This window comes from Erythranthe guttata, chromosome 4 (genome assembly GCF_056151865.1).
Source record: "Erythranthe guttata isolate IM_541 chromosome 4, IM_541, whole genome shotgun sequence".
NCBI lineage: Eukaryota > Viridiplantae > Streptophyta > Magnoliopsida > Lamiales > Phrymaceae > Erythranthe > Erythranthe guttata.
The window spans coordinates 935038-962611 of record NC_142536.1 but is presented as its reverse complement, the minus strand read 5'-3'; the positions used below and the strand labels follow the sequence as shown (position 1 = coordinate 962611).

Below are 27574 nucleotides of genomic sequence, written 5' to 3'. Positions count from 1 at the left end.
GTTCACTTGCATCATTATCATTATCATCGTTAGGTGTTTTACGAGACCAATGTCTAAATTTAAAATAATCCGTCGTGATACTAATTTTCTATTTTCAATCGTAATATACAATTCACGTATTTGATACAAAAATTTCAATCAATATGTATAATATACTATTACATCTCTGTTATTTCAAGAATAGTTTTTATATTATTAATTTGTTATTATATATTCGCATTCATGTAAAAAGATTCATAGTTGAGGGAAATAGATGTAATTATTAAAACAAGAGTTTAACAATACCTCAGGGGCTGGTTGTAATATACCCTAATTAAAATAACGTCGTTTTAGTTAGGGTAAAATTTATTTTGCACCCCTGTACTATGCGAAATGTATCATTTACCCCCCTGAAGTATAGAAAACACCAAGCACCCCCCTGCCGTTAGTTTTTTTTTCTAATTCCGTTAGTCAAACCCTTTGACCGACTATTGCAAAGAAATGTTGGTTTTTTTTTTTAACGAAAATACCCAAAAAAAATTCTACATATAGGATGCTTCGTTTTGACAAATGTTCACCGGATTTTTCATTTTATTCTGCCCTTTGTTTTCACTTTATTCAATCATTTTTTTAACATTTTCAGCCATTTTTCTTATAAAGAAGCTGAATAGTCGAATAAATAAGAATGAAGCGTTACAGATTATGAATGTAAAACCCACAAAAGGGAAAACTAAAAGCTCTGTAATCTAAATGAAAACCTAAAATTGAAATAAAACCATATGAAAGAATTGCAAATTAAAAACAAAGCTTTTCATATTATAATGCAAAAATCCTCGAAAAAGAAAACCAAAAATAAAATCAAATTCTAAAATCGACAGAAGCCCTAATTTGAACGAACGCTAGAAATCGTCAACAATCCACAAAAAATATGCCTAGAAAAAGTTAAGAATTATATCAAACATAAAAACAAGGTAAAAGAGTCATTGCACACTCAAAATTTAACACCGTTAAAAATTTGACCATTGACCGTTAAAAATAGGGGGTGTTTGATGTTTTCTATACATTAGGGGGGTAAATGATACCTTTTACATAGTACAGGGGTGCAAAATGAATTTTACCCATTTACTTAAACGATAAACGGAGTTTGTGTATGGTATTTTGGTAATTTTGGTCCTGCAACTCAATTTTCAATATTCACAGTTTGACCCCTGGATCGGCACCATCCGTAAAGAACGAGGCACGCACGCAACAACCCCCAAATTCAGAGTCCAACAGAGCAGTAGTCTAGAGATAGAAATTAGAGAGCTCGAGAGAAACAGGTAAAATGGCGTCGGGATGGGGGATAACCGGAAACAAGGGGCGGTGCTATGATTTCTGGATGGATTTCAGTGAATGCATGTCCCGCTGCCGCGAGCCCAAGGATTGCACACTCCTCCGTGAAGATTATTTCGAGTGTCTCAACCATTCCAAAGAGGTATTCCTTCTTCTCCATAATGATTCTCGATTATAATTTTCCGATCCAGTTCTATTTTGTGCTTGTGGAGCTGTAATTTTACTTTTATTTTTTTTCAATTTTTTTTTTTGGGTGGATGGGGTTTGTTTGGTTATGAAATTCAAATTGATGTTCTATTTGATAAAATTGGAATCGAAATTCGTATTTAAATGTATGAATTATCTGCGAATTGATTGGTTGTCACTTGAAATGAAATGAAAACCCTTAAGGAATGAACTTGAATAGGTTTCTCACTCTAACAAATTCGATTATAAGGATCCAAAATTCCAAATACAAAGCCAGCTGCCTTAATTATATATTTTCTGTATTTCTGTTAGTAATTAAGTCTGATCCTGAATAAACAATGTGGTTTGAAGCTGATTCAAACCAAATTGAGATAACGTTTTAGAAGTCGATATTCAGAATGCACAATTTGCAATAACAAAGGATTATGGTTTAATCAGTTTGAGAGTAAACGGAAATGGTAGGTTCACTCTTTACAGAAACAGAATGGTGGAGTTCGAAAGTGTTGTGGTTTTAGTATTGTACTATACTTCTGTTGTGTCTAGGTGTTCTATGCCCATATGTAGTTATCACAACCGATTGAAAACTATAGAAGAAGTGTCGTGATGTTGTTGTTAAAGATCGTTCTATTGGTTATGTGAAGGATTTTAACGATTTCGAGACAAACACTTATTGAGATAGTTGAAACCTCCTATCCGAACAAGTGGGATAGCGATCAGCAGTACCTTTTTTTTTTTTTTTTAATGATTCTAGAACAAGTGTATATATTCGAAATTGTTGGTCTTTCTCCTTAACCTTTGTAATGATCTCTAACTAAGCCTAAGTCTTCAAGAATATTATGCTGTGAAAGATCTCGGATTTTTCAAATAGATAATATGGGGCTAATTGAACCTTTCAAAACTACGGGGCTTCTAAATATGAATTTTTTTATGGGAGGGTTGCAATTTGATTGCTACTGGAGAAAGCTGCATGTTAGCCTTTAATATTATAAGAAGAGTGCTTAAACGATGGTGCTCTTCAGTTTGCCTGTTCTCCTGATGCCCGATAAGATTAGCACAGTATTAAGCGGAAAATATCTGAAAAAAACGAAAAATAAATTGATAACTTAGCTAGTTCAAGAACTTTTAGGCTCTGCCTTGAGACAGCACACGTATTTTCCTTTGTCCATCTCACTTATGTTGTCCCGCTGACATAAATTTGCAGTTAGCGGTAAAAAAATGAGATATATTCTTTTAGGCTTAGCATGTTGATCGATTAACAACCATTTGCATGATGACATAAACGCGTATCTCGATTAGGTTGGGTAAAGATCACATGAACATACGATTTTCAGCTTTTTGGAAAAAAAATGTTGCATGTCTCTTTTCATCACCTGGACATGATAACAACAATTAAATATCCTTTATTTAATAGTATTGCATTTATTGCAGTTTCAGCGCAGGAACCGAGTCTACAAAGAGGAGCAGCGTCAACTGAGAGCAGCTGCAGAGAAGGCCAAGGGAGGTGGGGTTGATGTTCATCACTGAGAATCATTACTTTTATCTTCGTTCGATTGAGTGAAAATAGGGGTTGGAAGTAATTTGTTTTCTTCGATCTTTCTTGAAAATAAAAAAAAACACGAAGCAGTTGTATTTATGTGCTGTGGAATGTTGAATACAAGAATGTATTTCGCAGCTTGAAGATTGGACTTTTGCCGGAAAAAACCCGACCAGGTGTATGTTTTTTGTTGTATGGATACTTGCCATTTGTTCTGGCACTGAGAGATGCTTTTGTTTGTTCACTTTGTTAACCTTAACTCGTTTGAAGATTCTCTGTCACAAATATAATTTTGTGGTACCAAATTTTCATTAAAAAGGGGATAATTACAGTTTTTATCCCTCAAGTTGCACCCATTTCATATTTGGTCCCCCATGTTCACAAAACATACGTTTAATCATTCATGTTTCAATAATCTAATATTTTTGGTCATTTTCATCAATTTACCATTAGTCCGTCAGTTAAGTAGGTGATGGGCACACGCTTGATTCCGTTAGTTTAAACGGAAAATTGACAGAAAAAGACTAAAAATGTTGAACTTTTGAAATACGAGGGATCAAATGTGTTTTTTGTGAACATGAGGGACCAAATGTGAAATCGGTGCAAACTTGAAGGGTGAATTTAATTTTAGAAAAAAAGAAGAATTTAAGTTTATTTTATTAATGAAAAATGTGAAAATTACGAAAAAAATAAAATATTTGTACATAATAATGATATTTTTGATATTATTATATTAACTAAATAAATGGAATTATCCATCACCGTAAACGATTAAAGTAAATTCTCGGACGACCGTATTACATTTGGCAAGTACAACGGCTCTGTTTACACTTTCCCATACTACCCCTCTCGCTTCCTCACCCCCATCAATTCAAAACCCTAGAATATTCTGATTCGACACCATCCGGTCCGTTTCTAAGCTGGGTTAATTTTCTCCGTCGTCTGTTCTTCAAGGTAAACTCCAATTTCAGTCTCCCGGAGACAATCTTTATCGCCATATTCATTGATTTTGTTTTCTGCAATTGTAATCATGTAGATTATGTACTCTTACTTTATTTTTCTTTTTTATTTATTATTATTTTTTAATTTTTTGGCTTGATTTTCTGTAGCAAGGATGAGTCGCTCTAGCAGAACTCTCTATGTTGGTAACCTCCCCGGTGATATTCGGGAGCGAGAAGTGGAAGATCTTTTCTACAAGGTTATACATGTTCATTTTGATTAAGTTTCAACTTAACCTTCTCCCTCTATTTGAATTTGTTTGATAATTTTGTTCTTGATTTCTTCCCACGGTGTTTTTTTCTTGGATAATTGCAATTTTGGGATTCAAATGAATTAGGATTAGAACTCAACAAGTACCGCCGGAAAATTACACTGGTAGTAGTATTACTTTTTAAGTTTCGATTCAAAAGCAGGAACGGAATTTTGTAGCATTTTCATCTCTAACAAAAAATCGAATGCAGCTCTGTAGAATATTTAATATTAGACGTCTAACATCCTGATGCTGGTCACTTTAATCGTTTTAAGTGTAGTATACTAATAAAATTTAGCTATGGTGTCAGTCTAAGCGATAGAGTATAGACCCAGTCTTTATTCATTGACCGGAAAACACACATTTGTGGTGGGTTTGGAGTGGTGGTGGTTTGGACTACGAGCCAAAATTTCCCAAGTTGTGTTTTGAATGACATCGTAAAGTCTACCTCTGACATTTTGTATAGTTGATTTTTTCGGTTGAATAAGTCAGAGACTAATACTGTAATATCCATTTGCTTGCAGTATGGACCAATTGTTCATATTGATTTGAAAATCCCTCCGAGGCCTCCTGGTTATGCTTTCGTTGAAGTAAGTTTTGAATTTACTTGTGTGCCTTTTCTTCGTAGTATGGAGTCTTTGAACATAAATTTCCTAACAGTTTGAGGAGGCTCGTGATGCTGAAGATGCCATTCGAGGGCGAGATGGCTATGATTTTGATAGGCATCGCCTACGGGTTGGGTTTTTTTTTTTTTTTTTTTTTTTTTTTTTTTTATTTGCAATACTTATCTTTTTGCCCCTATTGATTGACTATGTTATATTGACTTGGGATCTTTGACCACCCAGGTTGAGCTTGCACACGGTGGGCGCGGAAACTCTTCATCTACAGACCGTCAAAGCAGTCGGGGTCCCCGTGGTGGAGTGTCTAGGCGCTCAGAATACAGAGGTAGATACATTTTTCCATACGTGAATGTTATATATGTGTAAATATCTTTAAATTTCTGCAATTGTCTCATTTTGCTAAATTGTTGTCTTCCAGTTTTAATCACTGGCTTGCCTAATTCTGCTTCATGGCAAGATCTCAAGGTAAGAATCACTTTCTTGACGCTCCATATTGCCAAGCTATAATTTCGGATTTAATCTAGTTACTCTTATGTTTTCAATCTAGGATCATATGCGTCGAGCTGGGGATGTTTGCTTCTCACAAGTTTTCCATGAAGGGAGTGGTAAGCTTTTGTCTAGTTTATACCTGTGCAACACTGAACAATTTTTTACATTATTTAGAATTACTAGTCGGCAATATTATCTGTGTGCCTGTGGCATGTAGTTGAGTATCCACTCTTTAAACACCGTTAGTGTGTTTGAGGGTTCCATTTAATTAATCATCACTGGTAAATCAAAAGGATCCACCAATTTAGAGGGTATAAGCTTGCCATGTCGAACTCTGACTTTAACTCGGAACGAGTTGGCAGCTTGGTTTGTGGGCTTTCTAATGCCATGGGGCTTATTTTGTGAGTGAAATAGTACTGCAAAGATTAATGGTTTTCATTTGTGTTAGCATCTACTTCTTTGAAAACATTACATCTGGATATTTTCATTCACATATTTGTATTAGGCAGTATGATTGTGCTGAAAGAATCCTGATGAAAGTTCTTCGGGTTATACCAATTAAGTGATGGCACATTCCCTTTGCCGATTTCCAGTTTATAATGTATTTTTATCACCGTTTATGATGTTTGTGGTCGTAGTCGTGTTGCTGCACCTTCATGGTTCTTACTCTAAATATCTCATGGCTTTGTCACATTGGTTATATTTCGTGAAGGCTTGAAATTGGAATATCGTTGCTTAGTTGTGGCGGAGGATTGTTAAACCAAATGTGATTTTTTTTGCTTGCAGGGAAGACAGGGATAGTGGACTACACAAATTCCGATGACATGAGATATGCTGTAAGCCATCATAATTACTTTTCTTCTTATCTAATCTGGTATATTATGATTTTCCTTTTCAACCCTTGTAGATCAAGAAGCTCGATGATTCTGAGTTTCGAAATGCTTTCTCACGGGGTAGAATTCATGTAAGACTTAATGCTTAAGTGTATGCCGCTGTTTATTTCCCTTTCCCCACTACAATTGCTTGTATCTGTTTAACATCAATTATTAATCGCTATTAGGTGAAGGAATATACAAGCCGTTCTAGTAGTCGAAGTCGAAGTCGCAGTCGCAGCCGTAGCCCTTCCTACTCGAAGGGAAGGAGCAATGGTAGAAGCAAGAGCAGAAGTCTGAGTAATAGCAGAAGCAGGAGCAGAAGGTCGAATGCTCTTATGTTGTGAATGTGATTCATTTTTTTTTCTTTTTGATTTAGTGGTAATATCTGTTGTCGATGAGACCATAATCAATTTAATATATCTACTTGCAGCAAGTCTCCCAAAGGAAAATCGTCACGCCGCTCAAGATCTCGTTCAAAGTCTGTATCTTCGCGGTCTCGTTCTCCATCAAAACCACGGTCTTTGTCAAGGTACAGTATTTTGTTGGTTGGTTGTCTGGTTGCAGAAGATGCACATCCTTTCCTTTTATATCTATCATCGTGCAATTAGTTTGCTTTCTGAATTCTGAATTATGACCAAATCAGATTTTTGGTTCATTTAATGATTTTACTAAGCATATTGTTTGCTGAAGAAGTTAGTTATATTTACAGATAATTGGTCTACTCTGCATATTTTTAAGCTTAGGATCTGTTTTTCCCATTTATTTTTTTCTCAAATCTTGGAGCTTAGATCGAAGGCTGTTTCTTGTCTAGGCGAAGACCGGGTGTTTTTTTTATTCTTTTGGTATCGAGGTTTTGTTTCTTCTTTAATCCAAGCAGCTTTCTTCCCCTCGATTTTCCTTGTTTCCTGGCCTCGTATGTTTGCTAAATGTTTATGAGTTTCCTCTTATCCATTTTGGTCACGGTCACTCTGACGTGGAAGTGGCAACAAGGCTCTTGGATGAAAAAGTTGTTAAGAGGCACAAGTGGATATTAAACTGGGTTGTTATGGAACTTTTGCAGATCTCCTTCAAGATCCAGATCCCCGAAATTATCTGTAAGTTCAGTCTTTATTTCAATCTATTGTTGCCAAGTTGTATCTCTCTCTCTTTTTTTTTTTTTTTTTTCTTTTTTTCGGTGTTAATTGATTTGAAATGTGGGCATATCAATTTTGTATCTGTTTGCTTTTATCTTCGTCTTTCTTCTTTTGATCTGACAAAATTCAGCATAAGAAACGTGCAAGTAAGAGCCCAAAAAGACGCAGTCCAAGCAGAAGCCGAAGCAGGAGCAGGAGCAAGAGCAAGAGCAAAAGTCGAAGCAGGAGTGTTTCCAGGTTTTTCCCCCTTCTCTATATATTTTGCTCATTAGTCTAAACTATGAAGTCCGGATTTCAAATATTTCTTGGTTTTTATTGCTGAGTTATTTTGTCTTTCCTCATTTCGTTTAAACAGGTAAAATTGGCTCATCTATTTCGCATTACAGATGATGGTCGAATCGCTGGATTTCTTGTTTATGCCTGTGTATGGGGATTATATTTTATATGTATTTTTCTTTTTCTCTGTCAAAGACTTTATTATCTTAAAATTTGCACTACCTGAACTGTGTTTCAAGGACTTAAAAACCGCTTGCTTCATATATATTCCGTATTGACTTTTAGATCTCGTTTTCTCGATCTTGTTGTTTAGTTGATCCTATTGCACTATTTTTAGCGGCCACAAGATTAGGACATGATGGTAGGGGTGAGCAAAGAACACCAAAACATCGAATGAAAAACCAAAAAAGGAACCGTTTTGCACTAGCAAACCCGTTGGTTCGTTTTCTCAATTTCTCGGTTTGTGTGGTGCAAATATTCTAATCCATAGAAGTTTGGATGATATTATTGTTATTATTAATATTTTTTATTTTTATTTCATAAATTGAATGAAACAGAGTGGTGGTAAAATCAATATATATTTGGTTTTTAATTGAATGAAAATAAATACATTTTGATTATATTTCAATTGTTGGAAATAAAGTAAGGAACTGTGTTCGACTGAAACCCTAGTTGATAAATGGAGACAAAGATGAAAGTACTTGTTGTTAGGGACAAGCACGTTGCGCTGGCACGTGGGATTTTATGGTTGTAAGAAATTGAATGTGATAAATTGGTGGTGATGTAAAGTGTCTCTTCATTATGTGGTTACAATTCAGTTTGAGGGGTCCAACTTGCTTTTCTGTGGGCCCCACTTTTAAGGTCCCAATGTGGCTCTATCAATTTTGAGAACCGTCAATATCTTTTTTTATTTTAAAATTTTATTTCTAATTATTTTTCAAATCACATTTTGCCACGTCACATATTTTGAAATTCTTTTTAAAAAAAAATTAACATCAAAATCATGCGAAAATGCCCTATAAATCACAGAACAATTACAGGCCCACCAAACTCTTCAGCCCACCACATAATCTTTGCCCTCTTTAATTGTTTCATTTCTCTCCGATTATTTGATCGGAAAATCGAATATTCCGGTGCTAATCTCTTAGAAATGTACGACGAAATCGGCTTCTCGGAGCTGTCAGACGACGTCGTTCTCAACATACTGTACAAGCTCGAGGAAGATCCCCGGAGCTGGGCTCGGATCGCCTGCGTCTCCACCAAATTCGCCTCTTTGATACGAACCGTCTGTTGCAAATCCAAATGCTCGGAGTCGATCCCCGCCGTTGTTTCCGATCTCCTCAACCCCGCCTCCCCTCCTGGATTCTGGGCGTCTCTCTACAAGCTCGCCGTCTGCTGCCCAGGCCTCCTCCACTCCGGCGTCCTCCTCGAAAACTCAGATTTCGGCCTCGAACGTGAAATCGGCCCCGACGAGAATTTCCAGCGGAATATACTGTTCCGACCGAACGAATCTGGGAAAGCTGCCTCCTCGAGCAACGACGACGGTGAATCGTCGGCTGTTGCCGTACACGACGGCGTATGGTCGTTGTACGACGATCTAATGTACGACACCTTGTACAACGATTCCGAGACGGTGTCGAAGGAGCGGGCTGAAACCCTGGAAGCCCGGCCCGAAGAAGCTACGGCGACGGAAGATGCGAAGCCCGGTTTCGCCGTTTCCAAAAAGAGGAAGATCTGTCGTCCGCATAGGTCCCACTTGGCGTCGGGGGTTTGGAATCTGAGCCGCGAGCAGGGCAACAAGCTGCTTGCGAGCAGATTCAAGGGTGATTGTCTCTACATTTGCGATTGGCCTGGATGCATACACGTTGAGGAGAAGAGGAATTACATGCTGTTTAGAGGGGTTTTCAAGAATTTCAAGCAATCTAGGGTTTGGAGAACGATCAACGATGGGAGCCGGAACAAAATCGAATTGAATTGCGCGTTCTGCTCAGCTGAACACACGTGGGATTTGCACTCGTCGTTTTGTTTGAGGAGGTATTTCGGGTTCCACGATGATGGCGAGCCAGTTGTTCGAGCATATGTCTGTGAGAACGGCCATGTTTCGGGAGCATGGACCGATTGGCCTTTGTACACTTGAACAATGCTGCAATCTTCAGCTTTCGTTTGTCCGATAAATTGATTGTTTCCGAACGTTTTGTTTTATCTAATTAACGGCTTCATCGTTATCGTTATCGTTTCGTATCGCTTATTTAGTAGTATTTGTATAAACTGGTCGATCACCTGGTGATAATGCTTAGTATTTTATATCAGTTAACATTTGAACTTTTTCGGTTTGATGTTGAGATTGTATCGAGTTCCCATTGCCGTAAATTGTAACGATGATATAGAAATCGGAGAATATTCGGTTCCTTTATTTTCTGTCGTGTTTCTTTCCATAAAATTGTTGGTCTTCCTGCCATTAATATTAATTCTTCAACTCAAGAAATTCGTTCTTGCTTGGTTCGAGATCGACACATGTAATATATATATTTAACTATTGAATAATAAATCCTTGTAATTTTTCTGAAATATTTATTCAACAGAGATCCGTTGGTAATAATACTAATAGATAGATGCCTTTCTTTTGTTGTTTTAGCTGTTGTTTCATTGCAATCCTTTGGTGGCAATAATACTGCTACTGGGGTTGTTGGAATTTCAGATTTGAATTTATTGCATCTGACTTATTAAATTAGATGCCCTAATAATCGGTTTTTTTTTCTTTTCTTTAAATTGAAATTGTAATCGTGATTCATTTATTCTTCAATTGAAAATGAAATGCATAATTAACAGTAAATATATTTTCATAAACATTTCATTTCAATATTGGGTTGTAGACAACTTTTTAAAATTAAAATTAGAATTGAATTTAAAATACTGTACTATTAAATTGTAACACAAAATCTAAATAATTCCTTCCATGCATATGCTTAGGCCCCTTTTGGTTGGAGGGAAGGGTTGGGATGGGATTGGGGGTTCATATTGCAAATACACTGTATGGATTCGTAAAATATGGATGGTATCTCGGGTTGGGTTGGTTGGATACGAATATGTGGGATTGAATCCGAACAGGCAAACTCAGGAATGGTTAGGAGGATTGGGTGGGATAATTTTATTAATTACATTACCACCCCTGGAAATGCCTTTTTATTTTTATATTATACGCATGCCAATTTTTAAAATACTTTTTGCTGCACCCATTCTTCCTCCCACTTTCGTTTAATTATAAAACCAGTCCTAACATTTTTGGATAATTACATTTCCACCCCTTGCAAGCCCTTTTTATTATTATATTATACACCTGTCAATTTTTAAAATATTGCTTGCTGCATCGATTCTTTCCTCCTATTTTCATTTAATTAATAAATTAGCCCTAACATTTTCGGATAATTACATTACCACCCCTTGCAAACCTTTTTATTATTATATTATACACCTGTCAATTTTGAAAATATTGTTTGCACCACCCATTTTTTCCTCCCATTTTTCTTTTATTATAAAATCAACCCTACCATTTTTGGATAATTACATTACCACCCTTGCAAGCCCTTATTATTATTATATTATACACCTGACAGTATTTAAAATATTTCTTGCACCACCCATTCTTTCCTCCTATTTTCCTTTAATTATAAAATCAGCCCTAATATTTTCGGATAATTACATTACCACCCCTTGCAAGCCCTTTATATTATTATATAATACACCTGGCACTTTGTAAAATATTGGTTGCACCACCCATTATTTCCTCCCATTTTCCTGTAATTATAAAATCAGCCCTAACATTTTCGGATGATTACATTACCACCACTTGCACCTGTCAATTTGTGCCCTAACATATTCGGATGATTACATTACCACCACTTGCACCTGTCAATTTGTAAAATATTGGTTGCACCACCCATTCTACTGTATTGTAATTTATAATTTGTGTTTATTATTGGAAAAATGAACATTAATATAACAGTTAGATGTCATTATATATATAACAAAATTTTTTGGAAGCCATATTAGACATTTTAGCTCCAAACTAACAGAAACTTCAAGAAATACTTGTAGAAAATTTACGTAAAATAATATGCCATATTACAGAAAATTTATATTTGTGACACACAAGTGGACTACTATAATGTCAATCACAAAATTAAATTAAAGAAGAAATAAAATGTCTTAAATATAATTAACGCCGCAAAATGGGGTCCGAACACGGAAAACTTCTTCGCCTTGTGAGTGGATGGTAGTCTACCTATCCGAAGGAGCGACCTTCGAGGATCATTCAAACCATAACCCCATTTTCTGTCTTTTGCATGTACAAGGCAAAACAAAAGCTTGGAAGCTGCAGATATCAGTCTCACCTACAATGATAAGACAACTAAACCAGTAACCATGCAAAGACGAGAAGCTGACACTTAAGTTCTCTTGCCTTCACAAGAACATCAATTTTGTCACCTTAGTCATGCTCGGTGAACCCGAGTACATATGAACAAATGCAACACACGTGTCAGCATCCCTAAAGTGAGATATAAAAAGATCTAAAGAATTCCCTATAGAGAATGACATCAACTGCAACTCTTGAAACAAATTATACATTATTTAAATCAAAAGTTCTATAATTCCTTCTTCTATAAATGAACTATTACGCAATTAGCACTACCCAAAATTATATGCAGACACTACAATTAACAAAACCTAAGCCTTGAAAGCAAATTCTTGAAAAAGAAAACTCGAAACAAATTCCTTTTAATCATTTCCCACAAAAAGCTACGTGAAATGTTTTCACAATTAGTAGATAAACCTTAACCGAAAGGGAAGTAGATACAAGAGAAAATTGGAAGTTGGATCGGAGAACATCTGTGCCTGTGGATTCTGAGCTTGGCCCTTAGGCACGTGTAATAAACCGTTCTCCTGCAATTTCAATTAAAAATGTTTCCCATTTAGTAACGATTGCATAACTCATTCGTGGCTAGCACCCACTCAGAAGGGCATAACAATGAATAGAAAGTGTATAATATATATATGTCCAGAAATAATTCCACTGTTAAGAAACAGCAGAGTTTGAGGTTCAAACATGCTTCACTTGTTCTACTTGCTTACTCTTGATAATATTCACTTTCTCTTTCTTAATCTAATCTTAATTACACTTACTGGTGTTCTTAAAACTAATTACCGAGATCTAAAGAAGAATATTCAACTAATCACCCCATACTTAAATCACCCCCAAAAACATAAATTCGAGTCTATAATCTCAACTAGGAAAAACCCACTGGATTGGAAGATCCATCAGCCCATATCCCTCCAACCAAAATAGCCCTTAGTGTGTTTCAAAAGATACTTTGAAAGATATATAAATATCTTAATTCTTTTAAACTAAAATTTTACTACTGCAATTTGACATTCTCAGAGATTTTTTCAATGATTTATAATAATTGCAAGTTGCAATTTATATGAATAAATAAATGAATAACGTTTCAGAAAATAAAACCACGCAATAACAGCCTTGCGTTCATTATCTTCTATACCAATTAATTGCTAGAAGATCAGGTGTTTGAATAAACGCCTGAGAGAGAATTAACCAAGGAAAAATTTGTGTAACAATGGTGAAGCTCAGTTCCTTAGTCGTAACTCAAATACTTCTGCTGCTGCTGTTGCATTTAGCGACGTCGATTCTCGGATTAGATCATTACAGCAGAGCTGATTTTCCGGAGGATTTCATTTTCGGTTCCGGAACTGCCGCACCTCAAGTTGGTTTATTTTTTCTTCTCCTTTTCTTTTATTTCCGTACACCTTAAAATCAAACCAGACTACTCGATTTGAGATGGTTCGTTATAATAAAGTAACCAAACTCGAACACATATTTTCGTTCGATAAGCTACCAAAACCAGGCTCGATCTCAAGCTCACAAGCTTATAAATTCGATTTAAAACTCGACCCATATCGCTTATCAAGCTCGATAAAAATTCAAACAATCTTGAACAACGTACGCTTCGAGTTAAAATAATGAACGGATTATGCAATCAAATGCTTAGACTTTAATTTGTTTTTGTGTGACTAGAAATATAAATAGAAAGTTGATGTATATAGTATGTGATGTATATATGCATGTGGGAAGTACGAGGGAGCAGCATTTGATGATGGCAGAACTCCTAGCATTTGGGACACCTTTTCTCATTCTGGTCTAATCACTCATTTTGTCCTTTTTTTATCTTTTCTTTCCTACCAATCATTTTCCATGGTTAAGTTAGATTTTAACTCTGGTTATTTAATACACACTATTTATCAATGTCTTGTCTAATTCTCAGGTCGTACAACGGGGGCCAACGGAGACGTAGCATGTGATGGATATCACAAATATAAGGTCTCTAACCCTTCAAAACACAAATATATGTATACACACACACACACACACACACACACACACACATATATACATATATCACAGTGAAGTTTTTAACTTCTTAATATTCGTGTTTATTTTTTTATTTTTTTTAACAGGAAGATATCAAACTAATGGTCGACACGAGCCTTGAGGCGTTCAGAATCTCTATATCGTGGTCAAGACTCGTTCCGTGTATATATTTTTTACCCTGCATTTCGTTACATTATATATCAAGAATCTCTCTTTCTCTTTACTTCATTCCCAGTTATACGAACCTGATTTCTGCTGTCGTTTTTACAGATGGAAGAGGACCTATCAACTCAAAGGGGTTGCAGTTCTACAATAATCTGATAAACGAACTTATCAGCAACGGTGAAAAAACTTCGTTTCCTTCCAAATAAATATTACTCGGTCGAAATTACAAGCCAACGAAAATCTTAGGAGATTTTTGTATCTGTGCAGGAATTCAACCACATGTTACATTAAGCCATCTTGATCTTCCACAAGCACTCGAGGACGAGTACGGTGGATGGCTCAGTTCAAAGATTGTGTATGCCTTTCTACAATAATCTATATATATATATATATATATATATATATATATATATATATATATATATATATATATATATATATATATATATATATATATATATATATATATATATATATATATATATATATATATATATATATATATATATATATATATATATACACATACGTATATAAAGAAACTAATTTGTTGGGTGTTATTGCAGGAAGGACTTTTCGGAGTACGCGGATGTGTGCTTTAAGGAATTTGGAGACAGGGTTTTGTATTGGACAACACTGAACGAAGTAAACATAGCTGCCTTAGGAGGCTACGATGAAGGAATAGCGGTACCTGGCCGCTGTTCCGATCGATCTAGATGTGCTGAGGGTGACTCCACAACTGAGCCATACACAGTTGTTCATAACATGCTGCTTGCGCATTCAGCCGTTACTAAACTGTACAGACAAAAGTACAAGGTATCTCGTCTGAATTTTTTTTTTCTTAACGAACAATTCTTGTAATAAATCTGACAAAAATAATGATTTTTTAGAGTACTCAAAAGGGTGAAGTGGGAGTGAACATCTACACTTTCGGATTATTACCGTACACAAACTCAACAGAAGACGTGATGGCAACTGAAAGAGCTAAAGAATTTTATATAGGCTGGTTAGCAAGTTTTACATTTTCCTTTTGTTTTGTTGACTTGGTGGTTATACCTAATAAGTATTTTTGGGCAGGATAATGAATCCCCTAGTGTTTGGAGACTATCCCGAAGAATTAAAGAAACGAGCGGAATCGAGGATTCCGTCTTTCACGAAAGAGGAGTCGGAGCAAATAAAGGGTTCGTTTGACTTTATAGGAATGAACCATTACATTACAGTATTCATCAAGGATGATCCCACCATGATGAGCGATATGAAGGAATTTTACGCTGACCTGGCAGTCGAACTTATAAGTACGACCTACAATGTTTATCTCACTTCACATAAATCAACACACACACACTATCCTCTCATTCCTAGAGAGTCCTATGAGTTCGATAATTTTTCTACTTTTTTCAATTTTAATTTTGTGGTTTGTTTTGCAGTTGAAAGGGGTGGTGCACCTGTAGATCAGGTGAAATATGACATTTAATTTCGTTAATATTGTCTTAAAATCACGGTCTAACACTTTCATTCATCTCAGTATCCTGTGCTGCCTTCGGGTCTAAAGGCAATGCTGGAGTATCTAAAACAAGTTTACGGAAATCCACCTATTTATATCCAAGAAAACGGTTCTCTCTCTCTCTCTCTCTCTCTCTCTCTCTCTCCTCTCTCTTTCTCTCTCTCTCACACACACACACACACACACACACACACACACTAAGAGAGAATAAACTAGTGACTATTCAAACTGACAGGTCAGATGGCACGGCGCAATGGGACTCTAAATGACACTACAAGAGTGGAATATCTACAGGCTTACATCGGAGGTGTACTTGAGGCAGTGAGGTAAGCTTCGCTAATCTAACTTCTGACTCGATAGAACATAGACTATGTCTTAAAGACATTCTAATTTTTGTTGAATAATTTCAGGAATGGATCGAACACAAAGGGATACTTTCAATGGACATTCCTCGATTGTCTGGAGATATTGGATGGTTATGGAACATCTTTTGGTCTTTACTATGTCGATTTGGATGACAAATACTTGAAGAGATCTCGAAAGCTCTCTGCACTTTGGTACTCCAATTTCTTGAAGGGAAAGAATATCACCACCCTCGATTCTATTACTCCACTTATTAGTGATGATCTCGTGCTAAATCACTAACTTCAATTTTCCTAGAAACACGGATTTATTCAATCTTCGTGCAGAATATTCTGTCTTGTATATGCTACATCGGGTACCATATATCCATAATCAGTTAAAAATTGGATTCAAAACAACGAAAAAACTGCATTCATTTTCCATTTTCTTCAACATACACGCCATCTTAGTTTTACATGAAGCTCACAAACACTGATTCGAATTTCAAACGCCACTAAAAAAATTTATACACGACACAAAGGTTTAAGAATATTTACCTGTTCCGATCAAGCAACAAACTTGTCTTCGTCCAATCCAGGCACGACAACATCTTCTCTCATCATAGCCCGATAATCTTCTCCCACTGTAGCTCCAGCTTGTGCAAACAGTTCAACCAACGCAGGCAACTTCCCGTAGTACCTCTTCAAAGCATCTATAAGAAAAGAATCGTTTTTATTTCGGACATGCCAAACATAAACGGGAGGAAAAAGATCATCGATTGTTGCTTCTTGCCAACCGTGCTGGCCGCCCCTCATTTGATGCTTGAATGCCTGACATTGCCTCACCCTGTGCCCTTTGGGCCCCACTTGCACCTCACTACAGTACCCACACGTTTGCACTGCGTACTTCTTCATTATTTTTTCGACTCCGATATGCAAGTTTTCGTATGCTTTCATTCCTTGTTCCGCAAAACCTGGTTCAAGGAGTTAAGCATTAGTTTAAAATTAAGGTAAATTACCAAAATCTCCATTAGTTTAATAAAGACAAACCTTTGAGATCATTATATGGCAAGATCAGCGGTTCTTGGTCTTCATTAGACCTTTTCTTCATCTCCCAAAAGCCAGAGGCATTTATACTCTGTCCCGAAAAGTCGTTTTTGGGAAACCTCTTCTCGAAATCAATTATCTTTCCAGCGACACGATAAATGGGGAAATCGCGTCTTCTTGTTGGGTACTCGGGGTTTTCCACGCCTGCCTGAATACATAGTTCAACTAGGGCTGGAATTCGGTCGACTTCTAAACGCTCGTTGTGTGAAACAGCTCTTCCCAATCTATCGTACAGATGAAAAGATTCCACAACTGGTAATATATTATCCATTCCCCCTCTCTCCCATGCATGCTCTTTACTCTTACCTCTCACACTACATGTTTTGATCTTATGTGGTGGATCACCTACATGCACTTCTCTACAAACACTGCAAAAACAATACATGATTAATAAACCGGAAAAAAAAAAAAGAAAAAAAAGTGAATCAATGCTGATATGGAAATACGCTAAAATCTTCGATCACCTGCAAACGTAAATTGGGATGATTTCGGAAACTCTCGAGACGGAAGATAATAATTGGGTTCTAGCGGCTAAAACATTGTGAGCAATTGGGATTAATTCTTTAACCAATAACCCGTTTTCCGGAGGTTTCAAAGTTGACTCGCTGACCACTCTTCTCTCTTGTTTTTCCAATCTTGATTTGCGCTTGAGCTCATTAATGTCAGTCACCCATGGCTTCTTGTCGGGGTTCTTCTTAAGCTTCCTTGGTGGCTCAACGAGGAAACTTGACCCAGTAGAGTGCAATGCAGGAGCATAGCTTCGTGTGAATATCTGGTGTAGGTGTGACACTGTTCGGGGTCGTCTACAGAACATTAACGCAGTTGGTAGAAACTGATTCAAGTTACTTTCCTCGGTGGGGAATTTTATCGAACAGTTTGCTGGTATAAGGAAATAGATCTCCACTTGCTAAGATACAGCAAAGGGACCAAAACCAACAATGAAGGAATATGGAGAAGATCAAACCTAATCGAACCAATACACTTTAAATTGCAGGGTTTTTTTTTTTTTTTTTTGGCGCTAAGTTAATGATGCTCGAGTGCAAAGAAGAACAAGAGGCTGCCGCCAGTTGATAATTTTCGGTGGCTCAATTGTGAATAAAACCAATGTTTTCAAAACCGGACCGGACCGGCCGGTTCGACCGGTTTAACCGGGAACCGGTGGCTTGTCCGGTTCGGTTCAATGTTAAAACTCGAAAATCGCAAAAACCCGGGTCGTGTGGCTACGAACCGAAAGAGCTGCGGTTGAACCGTTCAAAACCGTTCAAAAAACCGGCTCAAAAAGAGAAATGCATATAATTAGTCTATTACTCCCAGATTAGATTCGTCGGAACCTTGGTGCTTGATTGACAACCATCAGCGTGGTGGAGGAGAGACGAGAGTTATAGAAGATAGAAGAATAAACTGGAAAAAGTTAGAGAAGAACAAAAAAGAAAAAGATGAACTGCAATAGAAGAGAACGGGCAGAGAGAGTGGGGGAGATAATGGAGGCGGCTGGTTATATACTTATATTAGAGTTTGGGCTTTGGGGTTATTTAATAATTTATATATAACTGCTTTTTATTTTTTTAAATAGAAGGCTTAAATATATTAGAGAATATGCTGTCTACGTTCTTAAATATACATGGCCAAATTTTTTATTTACTGGTTGAGAATTTATGGTTTTATTTAAAATTTTATGTTTTACAATTTTTTTTGGTATCTTTAATTTCTAAAATTTATGCTTTAAGCTGTAAAAATTTATTTTATTCTCTTTATGTTTTAATCATTTTTATTGTTGATGATTAATGAATTGAATTAGAGTCATTATGTTAATATTTAATGATGAATATATTTTTTTGAATATATATTTATATAACTATAGTAATTTTAAAATTATATAATAATTAATAACTAAAAAGTTAACAAACCCGGTTCAACCTCGGTTGAACCGGTCCAACCGTGACCCAGTTACCTCTCCGGTTTTCAAAACATTGAATAAAACATACACCCGTTAGTTCGAAACGGTCTGGACTCAATTTACCACCCGGTCCAACCTTATTATCGTTATTTATTTATTTTTTATTTATTTAGGAAGGAAGGAAAGATTCGTACTGTTTGCAATTAGATTCTTAACTGGGTAATATATGAATCTATTGAAAATATATAAATAAATGATTATAACAGGACAAAAAGAAATAAGAAATAAAATACAGTCTCCATTAATATGAAAAAAAGTACATAATGTAATTTGTTTATTTAAGAACAAATAAAGCACGTCACACAGTAAAGATTTCTTGCTTTCACAACTTATAATGCATACACACAACAATACAAAGAGAATCAATCAATCACATACATAGTTCAATTTAACTTGCAAAATGAAGTAGTGGATTTAGATTAGTGCTTGATCTTTGGAGGCTTCTTCACAATCATCACAGAGCAGTGAGCATGATGAGCACAATAATCACTTACACTCCCTAAAACAGCCCTGCAAAACAAAACAAAACAAAATTACGTATAAGTTTCTCACACACCATTAAAAACCGAAAAAAACGACGAAAAAAGTATACCTCTTTATTGCTCCATAACCATGACTACCGACAACCAATACAGAGGCATGGTGCTTTTCGACAGCCTCACATAGTACATTCCTAGGATCACCTTCCACCGCCTCGAATAACACATTATTCACCTGCATAAAAATCGAATACTTGAAAACCATATGATCAAGAAATACTTCTCATTTCCTCGAAAAAGTAAACTTCGTCATTCTAGCCTAAATTGGAGTCAATGAACATGCAGCTATTTGCAGATTGTGAAGATAGTTATCTCTAAGCTTTTGCCCTTACAATCGAAAACCGAAACTCGTAATCGAATGGATCAAACAAACTATGGTTGATAAGTACCTCTGTAGCTGTACAAATTTCTTTGGCCTTGTCCAAAACCCTGGCCGCAATTATCTTCAAATCTCTATCCACATAAGGAATCACCTCAGCAGCCCCTGCAACAGCTACAACTTGTAATTATTAAAATATCCGAGCAATCATTCAGCCAATCAACGACGACCTTTTTGTGCCAGACGATTAATTTCTTGCCAATTGTGAAAAACATAAACATTGTACAGAATTCTGTTTTTAGACTAGATGATTTGGATTTCGAAAAGGATGCATCCTCGCTTCAGTCATTTTTTTACGGAATTTTTAAATCGTACAACGACATAAAAGATAACTCAGAGTGAACTTTGAAAGGTTATAAGCTGGAATTAAATCAAATTTATGCAATCAATTTGGGGAAATGCGGATTAGTACTATTCAATCTTTCTGCATAAATTAATTGAATATATCAATCATCGTTGCATGCAAAAATAAATATACAGCCAACCATAACACTCGCAAAGATATTCAATTCAATTATTTTACCACCGATAAAAAAAAAAAAAAAAAAAAAAAAAGTAGTTTAGCGGTGGCGGAAATACCGGGACCGGCGAGGCCGACGGCGGTGACGGGAGAAGGCTTGGCGTGCACAATCACAAGTTTGAAAAGGGATTTTTCCGGCGAAGGGGTAAAAAAGTGCTGTAGGGTCCACTCCAAAGCGTGGTAGCTGTGAACGCTGTCGTCCATCCCCACCACCATCACCGATTTCTCCATGATTGCAAAAAAAAAGCTGCGAAGTTTTTGAAATTGAAATTGAAATTCCGCTGGATTTTGTTTTTCGAATTAATGGAAATTTTAGAATGATACTGTGTAGATTATTCTAGGGCTTTTTATATCCTTTGTGATTGGCGTTGAAGATGAAAAGGGGAATTGAAAAATGAAAACTAGTTGTGGAGAGAAGAAACCAGATGCCGAACGCAGAGTGTTTAGCTGCTTGTTTTGTGTTTCGTTTTTTCTTCTTTAAAATATCATTATTGATGATCGTGCGGGATTAGTTAACTAATTGAACCAATTAGCCAACGCCACGTTTCAAATTTTTTGTTTGGGTATCATTTTGCTGACGTCATAATCCAACAAATATTCGGTATGATTTATTTTGTCGTATTCTGGATCATTTTGCTGACGTCATAATATTTCTGGGCCTAATTTAAAGAAAACCTTATCCGGTAACTGACTAATAAACCCGGCCCATTTAAGCAAAACAAATTTATGGGCCCGTTAAGGTATTAAACAGCGTGGTTCAGTCCAGTTAAGTACATATTAATTTTTAAAAATATTTAATATATTATCTTAACGTAAACAACACCACCTTCCAATATAAAATAAATTTTAAAAGAACTAAAAATTAAATATCTAAAAAAATAGAAGTAAACAAATATAAATTGCAATTGAGTAGTCGGCAAATAGACAATTGTTAGTGGCTCCTTTATAGATTTCCACTATCAAGGGCTTTAGTCAATTACTTTAATAGCTCTTCCATTGAGTTTTTCAACTGCCCTTCTAGTCAAATTTTTTTTTTTTTTTTTTTTGAGTAATTCAAGTCATTACGAGGGGAAGTAGGGGAGGGGGGACTCGAACCCTAGACCTTTACCCTATTGGTAAGGCTAGGTACCAACTCTCCTAATGAGGGTTGGTCCTTCTAGTCAAATTTATGTTATACTAAGTGGAATACTATTGGGAAGTTATGTGCTTATAATAAAAATAAAAGGGAGTTATGTGCATAAAACTCAAACTAGAGGGGTCTAAGTGTTATTTACCCAATAATATACTCTACCCGCGTAGAATAAGGGCATATCTGGCCACCACTTAAATTCTCCATTCATGGTTTTGAGCTCCAATTGGTATTTTTTCGAAAGAAAAACAGTACACTTAGTCAAGAAGATGATTATTATAAGATTTTGCCCAAATCTAATACACAATTAAAAAATTGACAACAATGTTAGCGGCTCATTAGGGACAACTTTTGACTTTTGTAACATTGTTATATTTTTTTCCTTTTGTATTAAAAAATTGACAAGTATTAAAAAATTTATATCAAAACAATTTGAGAATTTCACATTATGAACTCATACGAAAAATCCCCATGTACTTGGTCTAAATTATGAAAAACACCGTCGTCATCTATTCGTGATTATCAAAATCCCAGACATTTATTTCCACCTTACACCAATTCTCTTATAGTATGATTTTTCACGATTTTTTTTAGATTCTATGGAATGTTTCCCAAAAATTATCAATTATACCTCTAATAACAGTCTTTGAAACATAGGATAAATAGACAATTTTTTAAATATTTGCTATTACATTCAATTGGCCTTTTTGGAAAATATACTCTTGAATAAAAATAAAAAAAAAATCATAAAAAATCACACTGTAAAGTGGCCGGTATAAGGTGGAAACAAATATTGAGGGATTTTAGAATTAGCCAGGGTTTGATGGGGGTATATTTATAATTTAGTCTAAATTTAGGGGGTTTCCGTAATTTACCGTGCTAATATGCATAAAATGGATAATTATCCATAGTTGTATAAAACAAGATATTTACACCTGGTCAGCATCTTAAAAAAAACCAGCTGCCCCTCACTTTTTAGCTTACAGTTGCCGTGAACTTCGCCTGAACATTAAATAAGCAACTGACTTTTTCACGCCTTTTTTTTTTCTTTAATTTTTTTTTTTTTTTTTTTTTTTTGTCTCTTGGTGTACACGTCGCTTATGCTGTCGATTAAGCCGTCGTTATAGTGTACACATCTTCGGATAAATACACGCGCCCACACCCATTTTAAATATAGAAAAAAAAAAATCAGTGTTTAAAGAGAGAGAGAGAGAGAGAGAGAGAGAGAGAGAGAGAGAGGTGTTTGATGGTGTAGGGAGAAAACAAAAAATGAAGTTCTGCAAGAAATACGAGGAGTACATGCAGGAACAACAGGGGGATAAAAAATTACCCGGTGTTGGTTTTAAGAAATTAAAAAAAATACTGAAGAGATGCAGAAAACAGCTTGAATCACACATTGATTTTCATAATATTTCTGATGCTGTTCCTCATAATCCTTCCACTTGCCCACAGCACTGCTCAGGTACTTTAATTTATCATCATCCTTTTTTTTTTTTTTTTTTGTAATTTTGATTTTCTGCTAATTTTTGGTGTTTGATTCTCAAATTACGTGTCTTAATAGTTAATAGTTTATGGTAAAACAAATTTTGGGTGAAAGATGGCTGATCTTCCTAATTTTAATTGAACAGTACATATAATTCAGAAATGGGAAAAGCTCAAATTAAGTTGGGCAAATTTACATGGAATTAAGGATTAATGATAAGAGTTATTTGTATTTGCAATAGCTTGGATTTATTTTTTTAGGAGTAGTTCATATCTGGATTTGAGTGTTATATATAAATTGTGATGTTCATGATTTTGATTGAATTTATAAATGTGTTATGTAGTTTGCGACGGGACATTTTTCCCGTCGCTTCTTACGGAAATGTCTGAAGTAGTGGGATTCTTCAACGATAGAGCGCAGAAATTGCTTGAGCTCCACTTAGCATCGGGTATGGACAAGTGTATTATCTGGTTGAAAGGAAAATTAAAAGGAAACCATCTTGCACTAATTCAAGAAGGCCGGGACCTTGTTACCTATGCCATTATCAATTCCATCGCAATCCGCAAAATACTCAAGAAATACGACAAGGTATACATTCGGAAACAAAACACTCGAATTCAAAAGCAGCAAATATGAATATATATGTATGTGTGTGTGTATTTATTTATTTATCTTATTTTGCAGATTCACTATTCAAAGCAAGGCCAAGCTTTTAAATCGCGTGCGCAGATAATGCATATCGAGATCCTTCAGTCACCGTGGCTGTGTGAACTCGTGGCTTTCCACATGAACTTGAGAGAGTCGAAAGTCAAACTGAGGAACGCTCCTGCGCTTTTAGGGTCTGGGTGTTCCCTCGTATTAAACGATGGCAAACCATCTCTGTCTTGTGATCTTCTTGATTCCGTCAAGATTGATATCGACTTGACCTGTTCTATATGCTTGGTGAGTGCCTCGACTTTTCTCCCCCCCATATCCCGTGATTCTGCATCGATCCTTTATTTGGGTGTTTTTGTAAAATTTAATGGATCTTGATTTGATACTTTAATAACTCAAGTGGGCAATATTTTTGGCTTTTTCTCGAGTCAAATATGGCTAATGTGAGAGGAGCACATATCTTCCAAGACTTGGCATCGCTAAGTTTAATTATTCACAATATTTGTGAATCATTCCTCTTTTACAATTGAATATACCTATTTATCATCTATGTATTAATATTGCATATTTATTATATGACTCACGTCACCGGTGGGGTTGCAAATTGAATTGAAGCTTTGATCTTACGGCTATTTCAAAGCAAGCTTGGAACTAGTAATTAATTATGTGTTTCTTTCCTAAGTGTTGCTAGTATCATATGATAGAAGTCGTTATTTAACTTTTCCATTACTATCTATTACCTGCCGAATGACGAGTGTTTTTTTTTTTTTTTTCATATGATTTTTCCATGGCAAGTAAAATGATACGATTTTTTGTTATCTTTTCTCTTTTTGCAGGAGACGTTTTTCGATCCAGCGTCACTTAGCTGTGGTCACATCTTTTGCTACATGTGTGCATGCAAAGCTGCTTCAGTCTCCATAGTGGACGGGCTTAAGGAAGCAAGCCCCAATCAGAAATGCCCAATTTGCCGAGAGGTGTGATTTCTCGAAAAATCTCGTACTTATTTTTTTTTCTTTTAGTCTCATACTTGATTAGGTTTACTGATTTTGATTCAACATTCCAGGAAAGAGTGTATGAAGGCGCAGTACATTTGGAAGAGCTGCATATTCTATTAAGACGAAGGTAAGCCTGTCTCTAAATTGTTGCTTTCCTTTCAACCTTAAAATGCACATGATGCGTGTCACGCGTTGATTGTCATTAACTTGTCATACATTTGAACAGATGTCCGGAATATTGGGCTGAAAGGCGTAAAGCCGAAAGGTCGGAGAGAGTTAAGCAGACAAAGCAGCATTGGGAATCACAGTACCGCCTGTTCACCGGTATATGACCAGAAAATCGACATTCATTCTCCCCAAGTCTTGCTTCATTTTGTGTGTGAGTGTGTGCGCGCGTTCGACAGTTTACAATTTTGCTTGGTTAGTCTTTGGCGATTGAGGAAGATAGATGCATTCATATATGTATGTATGTATGTATGTATGTAATTATGTACATAAATTGTGTTGGTTTTGTAGATGCTACACCTAGTGAAACACACCAGGTAGTTTTGAACTATGAATTTATACATTTGTATGGTAGGATAGCATATAACAAACCAAATTGTGTGTTACTCGTGAAGAAACTCCTCGTCGTGTGTATTTAATTTGGCTTTTTACTTGGCCTCTAAATGGGGTTAACTCTAATTTATTGTAAATCCGCATGGCTACATTATATATCTTGTTTCTATTATGTATTAATAAAGAAGTACTGGCTTTTCCCTGAATTCAACTTTTAACTACTCAGACAAGATCAGAACAGAGGTTATTCGACCGGAAATCATAACTATGGGAAAAGTATATCATAAATGTTCAATTACCATTCAACAATGCAATAATCTAACACCGTAATCCTAATAGTACACATTATAAAGATAACACCTGAGCATCCGATACGGCTCAAGTCTCGCAGCTATATCATGAGAGAGAGAAGAGGGGCACACACACACAAAAATATCACAGCATCAAAGCCAGCAGAGTATTCCCTTGTACCCTGACTCACTTCCAAGAACCGACAATCAACAGGTTTTTATTTTTGTGTGTATGATAGCGCTTGCACAGTTTCTCGAGTGTTGCTATTGAGTGTTGCATCTTGTTCAATTTGGTATCCATGAACATACTCTGCGAAACAGGGAACTTGTCAGGTAAAAATAGATAAACTCCAACAAATAATGAGTAAACCAACAATAATGCTCGTACTCCTTACATGATAATCATCACCATATTTCTCCACAAGGCGAGAAACATGAAGCCGTTGGATTGTTGTAAGTGGTTGAAGGGGCGTGGTCTTGCCATCGGCCCGCTTCTTCCCCAGAGCTGTCTTCAAATCTATTTTTTTCCAAATAAATCATCGTCAATACTTGTATATAGAAGGAATAAGCATACACGAAAATTCAATACTGTTAAATTGCAGAAGTCATTTTTTTTTGTTCGTAATAATATCAATTATTCAACTCTACAGAACTGATAGAACCATGCAATGGACAGGAACACACACCACTGATGCACCACTGCGACAAACTGTTCCATGTATTGCAATCAAAAAGGTAATAATTTATATAACATGCTAGAGAATAAATGGACATTGTCACGACTGTATATAACACCTACATATATGGTTTCAAAAGAAGGGTGGACTCACTATCTGGTAAAGAGGGTAATTACGCTGGCAAGCAACGGAATTTCTTTGTTCATAGGTTTTTTTTGGTGCTTCATCACAAGTCAAGAACTCCATCCCAATGATTTGGACAATAAACTAAACGTGATCCGTTCAACAATGGAGGCAAATCGAAGAATGAAATCACAAGGGAGAGACGAGAGGAAAAATCAAGCAATAGAAACTAAATGTGACACATACAATACTCGATTTGAGCATATGGGCCAATTTTATTCCCCCATGGCAATACCTGATCTGATTGAGTACAAGGTATTTTATTCCGTTAAAAAATTCCTCAGCTCGGCCTCATGCTATGTTAAAAAAATTGAAACTTTTCAGACTAATCAAGACTTAAAGAACGAATTTTTTTTGTAAAAAAAAAATCAAGCAATAAGATATAAAAATCAAGGGCTAAAACCGTAAAGGGGCACGCAAAAAAACCACTGACCATCTTCTTCGAGGTCACTGCCGCTGTCAATGGGCTCGAACTCCGATACGAATTCGTCGGTGGAGGGCGGCATCTGGAGAGCATCACTCTCGACCATGTGAGACGTACGCGCGCGTACGCCGAGAAAATTAGGGTTCGAAACGACGCCGAGTGACTTGTAATTTTCGATGACGCTGGCCTTGTCGTCCCATTTGCAGTGTGGGTCCAACAGAACTTTCAATTTCGGTGGGATAGTGAACGCCGGTTTGAATACGTTAGGGTTTCTCTTCGGCAACGCAACTTGTACCTTCGCCCTTGATCTCTTGTGCTTTCTCCTTGAACCACCCATTGTTGTATTACTCACTGCCCCTCTTTCGCTCGCAGATTAGGTTTTCAAGAAGAGGGGCTAGGGTTTAAGAGAGAGAGAGAGAGAGAGGTTTTTGTTTATTCTTTTCAATTAATTTCTTCCTATTCCCAAGAGTCGCTATTGTGAAAGTAGCGATTTTTCTCTCTGCCGTTCCTTTTAATTTTTCGCTATTTATAATCTTTAAGAAAGAGGGTACAAC

At 36.1% G+C, this 27574-nt stretch overlaps 8 protein-coding genes and 1 long non-coding RNA gene across 13 annotated transcripts; 6 read left to right on the top strand and 3 right to left on the bottom strand.

Moving 5' to 3' along the window:
- The first annotated feature begins 1142 nt into the window (after window positions 1-1142).
- LOC105953871 (NADH dehydrogenase [ubiquinone] iron-sulfur protein 5-B) lies at window positions 1143-3275 on the top strand. Its single transcript, XM_012977554.2, has 2 exons — window positions 1143-1453; window positions 2926-3275. Exons 1-2 carry the CDS (start codon window positions 1304-1306, stop codon window positions 3019-3021), a joined length of 246 nt encoding a protein of 81 aa, XP_012833008.1. The 5' UTR covers window positions 1143-1303; the 3' UTR covers window positions 3022-3275.
- Window positions 3276-3770: 495 nt separating this feature from the next.
- Window positions 3771-7957, top strand: LOC105953850 (serine/arginine-rich splicing factor SR30). 4 transcript variants are annotated; one of them, XM_012977538.2, is made up of 14 exons: window positions 3771-3985; window positions 4141-4229; window positions 4805-4870; window positions 4941-5015; window positions 5126-5225; window positions 5319-5365; window positions 5448-5505; window positions 6176-6225; window positions 6297-6353; window positions 6450-6586; window positions 6695-6793; window positions 7325-7358; window positions 7528-7634; window positions 7753-7957. In XM_012977538.2, exons 2-14 carry the CDS (start codon window positions 4146-4148, stop codon window positions 7754-7756), a joined length of 918 nt encoding a protein of 305 aa, XP_012832992.2. In that variant the 5' UTR covers window positions 3771-3985; window positions 4141-4145; the 3' UTR covers window positions 7757-7957. The 4 variants fall into 4 exon arrangements, 2 of the variants coding, with proteins under 2 accessions (XP_012832992.2, XP_088672330.1); XR_016030663.1 differs by having other exon boundaries at window positions 3795-3985; window positions 7245-7358; XM_088816204.1 differs by having other exon boundaries at window positions 3795-3985; window positions 7534-7634.
- A 728-nt stretch (window positions 7958-8685) lies between these two features.
- EID1 (F-box family protein) lies at window positions 8686-10086 on the top strand. Its single transcript, XM_012977565.2, has one exon. It carries the CDS (start codon window positions 8824-8826, stop codon window positions 9808-9810), a length of 987 nt encoding a protein of 328 aa, XP_012833019.2. The 5' UTR covers window positions 8686-8823; the 3' UTR covers window positions 9811-10086.
- A 2002-nt stretch (window positions 10087-12088) lies between these two features.
- On the top strand, window positions 12089-12599 carry LOC148770866 (uncharacterized). The gene is made up of 2 exons (XR_016030662.1): window positions 12089-12172; window positions 12499-12599. It is a non-coding gene; the product is annotated as an uncharacterized LOC148770866 (long non-coding RNA).
- Window positions 12600-13089: 490 nt separating this feature from the next.
- BGLU11 (beta glucosidase 11) lies at window positions 13090-16475 on the top strand. The gene is made up of 13 exons (XM_088816188.1): window positions 13090-13450; window positions 13819-13882; window positions 14009-14064; window positions 14202-14277; window positions 14386-14457; window positions 14548-14635; window positions 14847-15096; window positions 15171-15286; window positions 15358-15575; window positions 15708-15736; window positions 15806-15893; window positions 16020-16110; window positions 16195-16475. Exons 1-13 carry the CDS (start codon window positions 13304-13306, stop codon window positions 16427-16429), a joined length of 1530 nt encoding a protein of 509 aa, XP_088672314.1. The 5' UTR covers window positions 13090-13303; the 3' UTR covers window positions 16430-16475.
- A 60-nt stretch (window positions 16476-16535) lies between these two features.
- On the bottom strand, window positions 16536-18327 carry LOC105953891 (APO protein 3, mitochondrial). The gene is made up of 3 exons (XM_012977576.2): window positions 17697-18327; window positions 17176-17600; window positions 16536-17099 (listed from the first exon to the last, which is right to left on the bottom strand). The coding sequence occupies exons 1-3, from the start codon at window positions 18044-18046 to the stop codon at window positions 16693-16695; spliced, it is 1182 nt and encodes a 393-aa protein (XP_012833030.2). The 5' UTR covers window positions 18047-18327; the 3' UTR covers window positions 16536-16692.
- Window positions 18328-19407: 1080 nt separating this feature from the next.
- LOC105957931 (Adenine nucleotide alpha hydrolases-like superfamily protein) lies at window positions 19408-21106 on the bottom strand. 2 transcript variants are annotated; one of them, XM_012981920.2, is made up of 4 exons: window positions 20687-21106; window positions 20118-20221; window positions 19782-19903; window positions 19408-19699 (listed from the first exon to the last, which is right to left on the bottom strand). In XM_012981920.2, the coding sequence occupies exons 1-4, from the start codon at window positions 20856-20858 to the stop codon at window positions 19609-19611; spliced, it is 489 nt and encodes a 162-aa protein (XP_012837374.1). In that variant the 5' UTR covers window positions 20859-21106; the 3' UTR covers window positions 19408-19608. The 2 variants fall into 2 exon arrangements, with proteins under 2 accessions (XP_012837374.1, XP_012837381.1); XM_012981927.2 differs by having other exon boundaries at window positions 20118-20212.
- Window positions 21107-22715: 1609 nt separating this feature from the next.
- On the top strand, window positions 22716-25652 carry NLA (SPX (SYG1/Pho81/XPR1) domain-containing protein). The gene is made up of 6 exons (XM_012977584.2): window positions 22716-23218; window positions 23583-23827; window positions 23924-24181; window positions 24730-24867; window positions 24957-25015; window positions 25115-25652. Exons 1-6 carry the CDS (start codon window positions 23026-23028, stop codon window positions 25218-25220), a joined length of 999 nt encoding a protein of 332 aa, XP_012833038.1. The 5' UTR covers window positions 22716-23025; the 3' UTR covers window positions 25221-25652.
- Window positions 25653-25690: 38 nt separating this feature from the next.
- Window positions 25691-27497, bottom strand: LOC105953908 (nucleolar-like protein). Its single transcript, XM_012977593.2, has 3 exons — window positions 27030-27497; window positions 26132-26253; window positions 25691-26046 (listed from the first exon to the last, which is right to left on the bottom strand). Exons 1-3 carry the CDS (start codon window positions 27355-27357, stop codon window positions 25924-25926), a joined length of 573 nt encoding a protein of 190 aa, XP_012833047.2. The 5' UTR covers window positions 27358-27497; the 3' UTR covers window positions 25691-25923.
- Window positions 27498-27574: the final 77 nt, after the last annotated feature.

Excerpts from the sequence above, each read along its gene's own strand:
- LOC105953871 (XM_012977554.2), top strand. The coding sequence starts at position 1,304 with ATGGCGTCGGGATGGGGGATAACCGGAAACAAGGGGCGGTGCTATGAT. Across the intron at positions 1,454-2,925 it reads GTCTCAACCATTCCAAAGAG|TTTCAGCGCAGGAACCGAGT; the intron begins GTATTCCTTCTT and ends CATTTATTGCAG.
- LOC105953850 (XM_012977538.2), top strand. The coding sequence starts at position 4,146 with ATGAGTCGCTCTAGCAGAACTCTCTATGTTGGTAACCTCCCCGGTGAT. Across the intron at positions 4,230-4,804 it reads TGGAAGATCTTTTCTACAAG|TATGGACCAATTGTTCATAT; the intron begins GTTATACATGTT and ends ATTTGCTTGCAG. Across the intron at positions 7,359-7,527 it reads CCAGATCCCCGAAATTATCT|CATAAGAAACGTGCAAGTAA; the intron begins GTAAGTTCAGTC and ends GACAAAATTCAG.
- EID1 (XM_012977565.2), top strand. The coding sequence starts at position 8,824 with ATGTACGACGAAATCGGCTTCTCGGAGCTGTCAGACGACGTCGTTCTC.
- BGLU11 (XM_088816188.1), top strand. The coding sequence starts at position 13,304 with ATGGTGAAGCTCAGTTCCTTAGTCGTAACTCAAATACTTCTGCTGCTG. Across the intron at positions 14,065-14,201 it reads ATGGATATCACAAATATAAG|GAAGATATCAAACTAATGGT; the intron begins GTCTCTAACCCT and ends TTTTTTTAACAG. Across the intron at positions 15,287-15,357 it reads AAAGAATTTTATATAGGCTG|GATAATGAATCCCCTAGTGT; the intron begins GTTAGCAAGTTT and ends ATTTTTGGGCAG.
- LOC105953891 (XM_012977576.2), bottom strand. The coding sequence starts at position 18,046 with ATGTTCTGTAGACGACCCCGAACAGTGTCACACCTACACCAGATATTC. Across the intron at positions 17,601-17,696 it reads ATCCCAATTTACGTTTGCAG|TGTTTGTAGAGAAGTGCATG; the intron begins GTGATCGAAGAT and ends TTGTTTTTGCAG. Across the intron at positions 17,100-17,175 it reads GCCATATAATGATCTCAAAG|GTTTTGCGGAACAAGGAATG; the intron begins GTTTGTCTTTAT and ends TCCTTGAACCAG.
- LOC105957931 (XM_012981920.2), bottom strand. The coding sequence starts at position 20,858 with ATGGAGAAATCGGTGATGGTGGTGGGGATGGACGACAGCGTTCACAGC. Across the intron at positions 19,904-20,117 it reads AAATTTGTACAGCTACAGAG|GTGAATAATGTGTTATTCGA; the intron begins GTACTTATCAAC and ends ATTTTTATGCAG. Across the intron at positions 19,700-19,781 it reads GGTTATGGAGCAATAAAGAG|GGCTGTTTTAGGGAGTGTAA; the intron begins GTATACTTTTTT and ends TTTGTTTTGCAG.
- NLA (XM_012977584.2), top strand. The coding sequence starts at position 23,026 with ATGAAGTTCTGCAAGAAATACGAGGAGTACATGCAGGAACAACAGGGG. Across the intron at positions 23,219-23,582 it reads TTGCCCACAGCACTGCTCAG|TTTGCGACGGGACATTTTTC; the intron begins GTACTTTAATTT and ends TGTGTTATGTAG. Across the intron at positions 23,828-23,923 it reads TACTCAAGAAATACGACAAG|ATTCACTATTCAAAGCAAGG; the intron begins GTATACATTCGG and ends CTTATTTTGCAG.
- LOC105953908 (XM_012977593.2), bottom strand. The coding sequence starts at position 27,357 with ATGGGTGGTTCAAGGAGAAAGCACAAGAGATCAAGGGCGAAGGTACAA. Across the intron at positions 26,254-27,029 it reads CAGTGACCTCGAAGAAGATG|ATTTGAAGACAGCTCTGGGG; the intron begins GTCAGTGGTTTT and ends GGAAAAAAATAG. Across the intron at positions 26,047-26,131 it reads AATATGGTGATGATTATCAT|AGTATGTTCATGGATACCAA; the intron begins GTAAGGAGTACG and ends CCTGTTTCGCAG.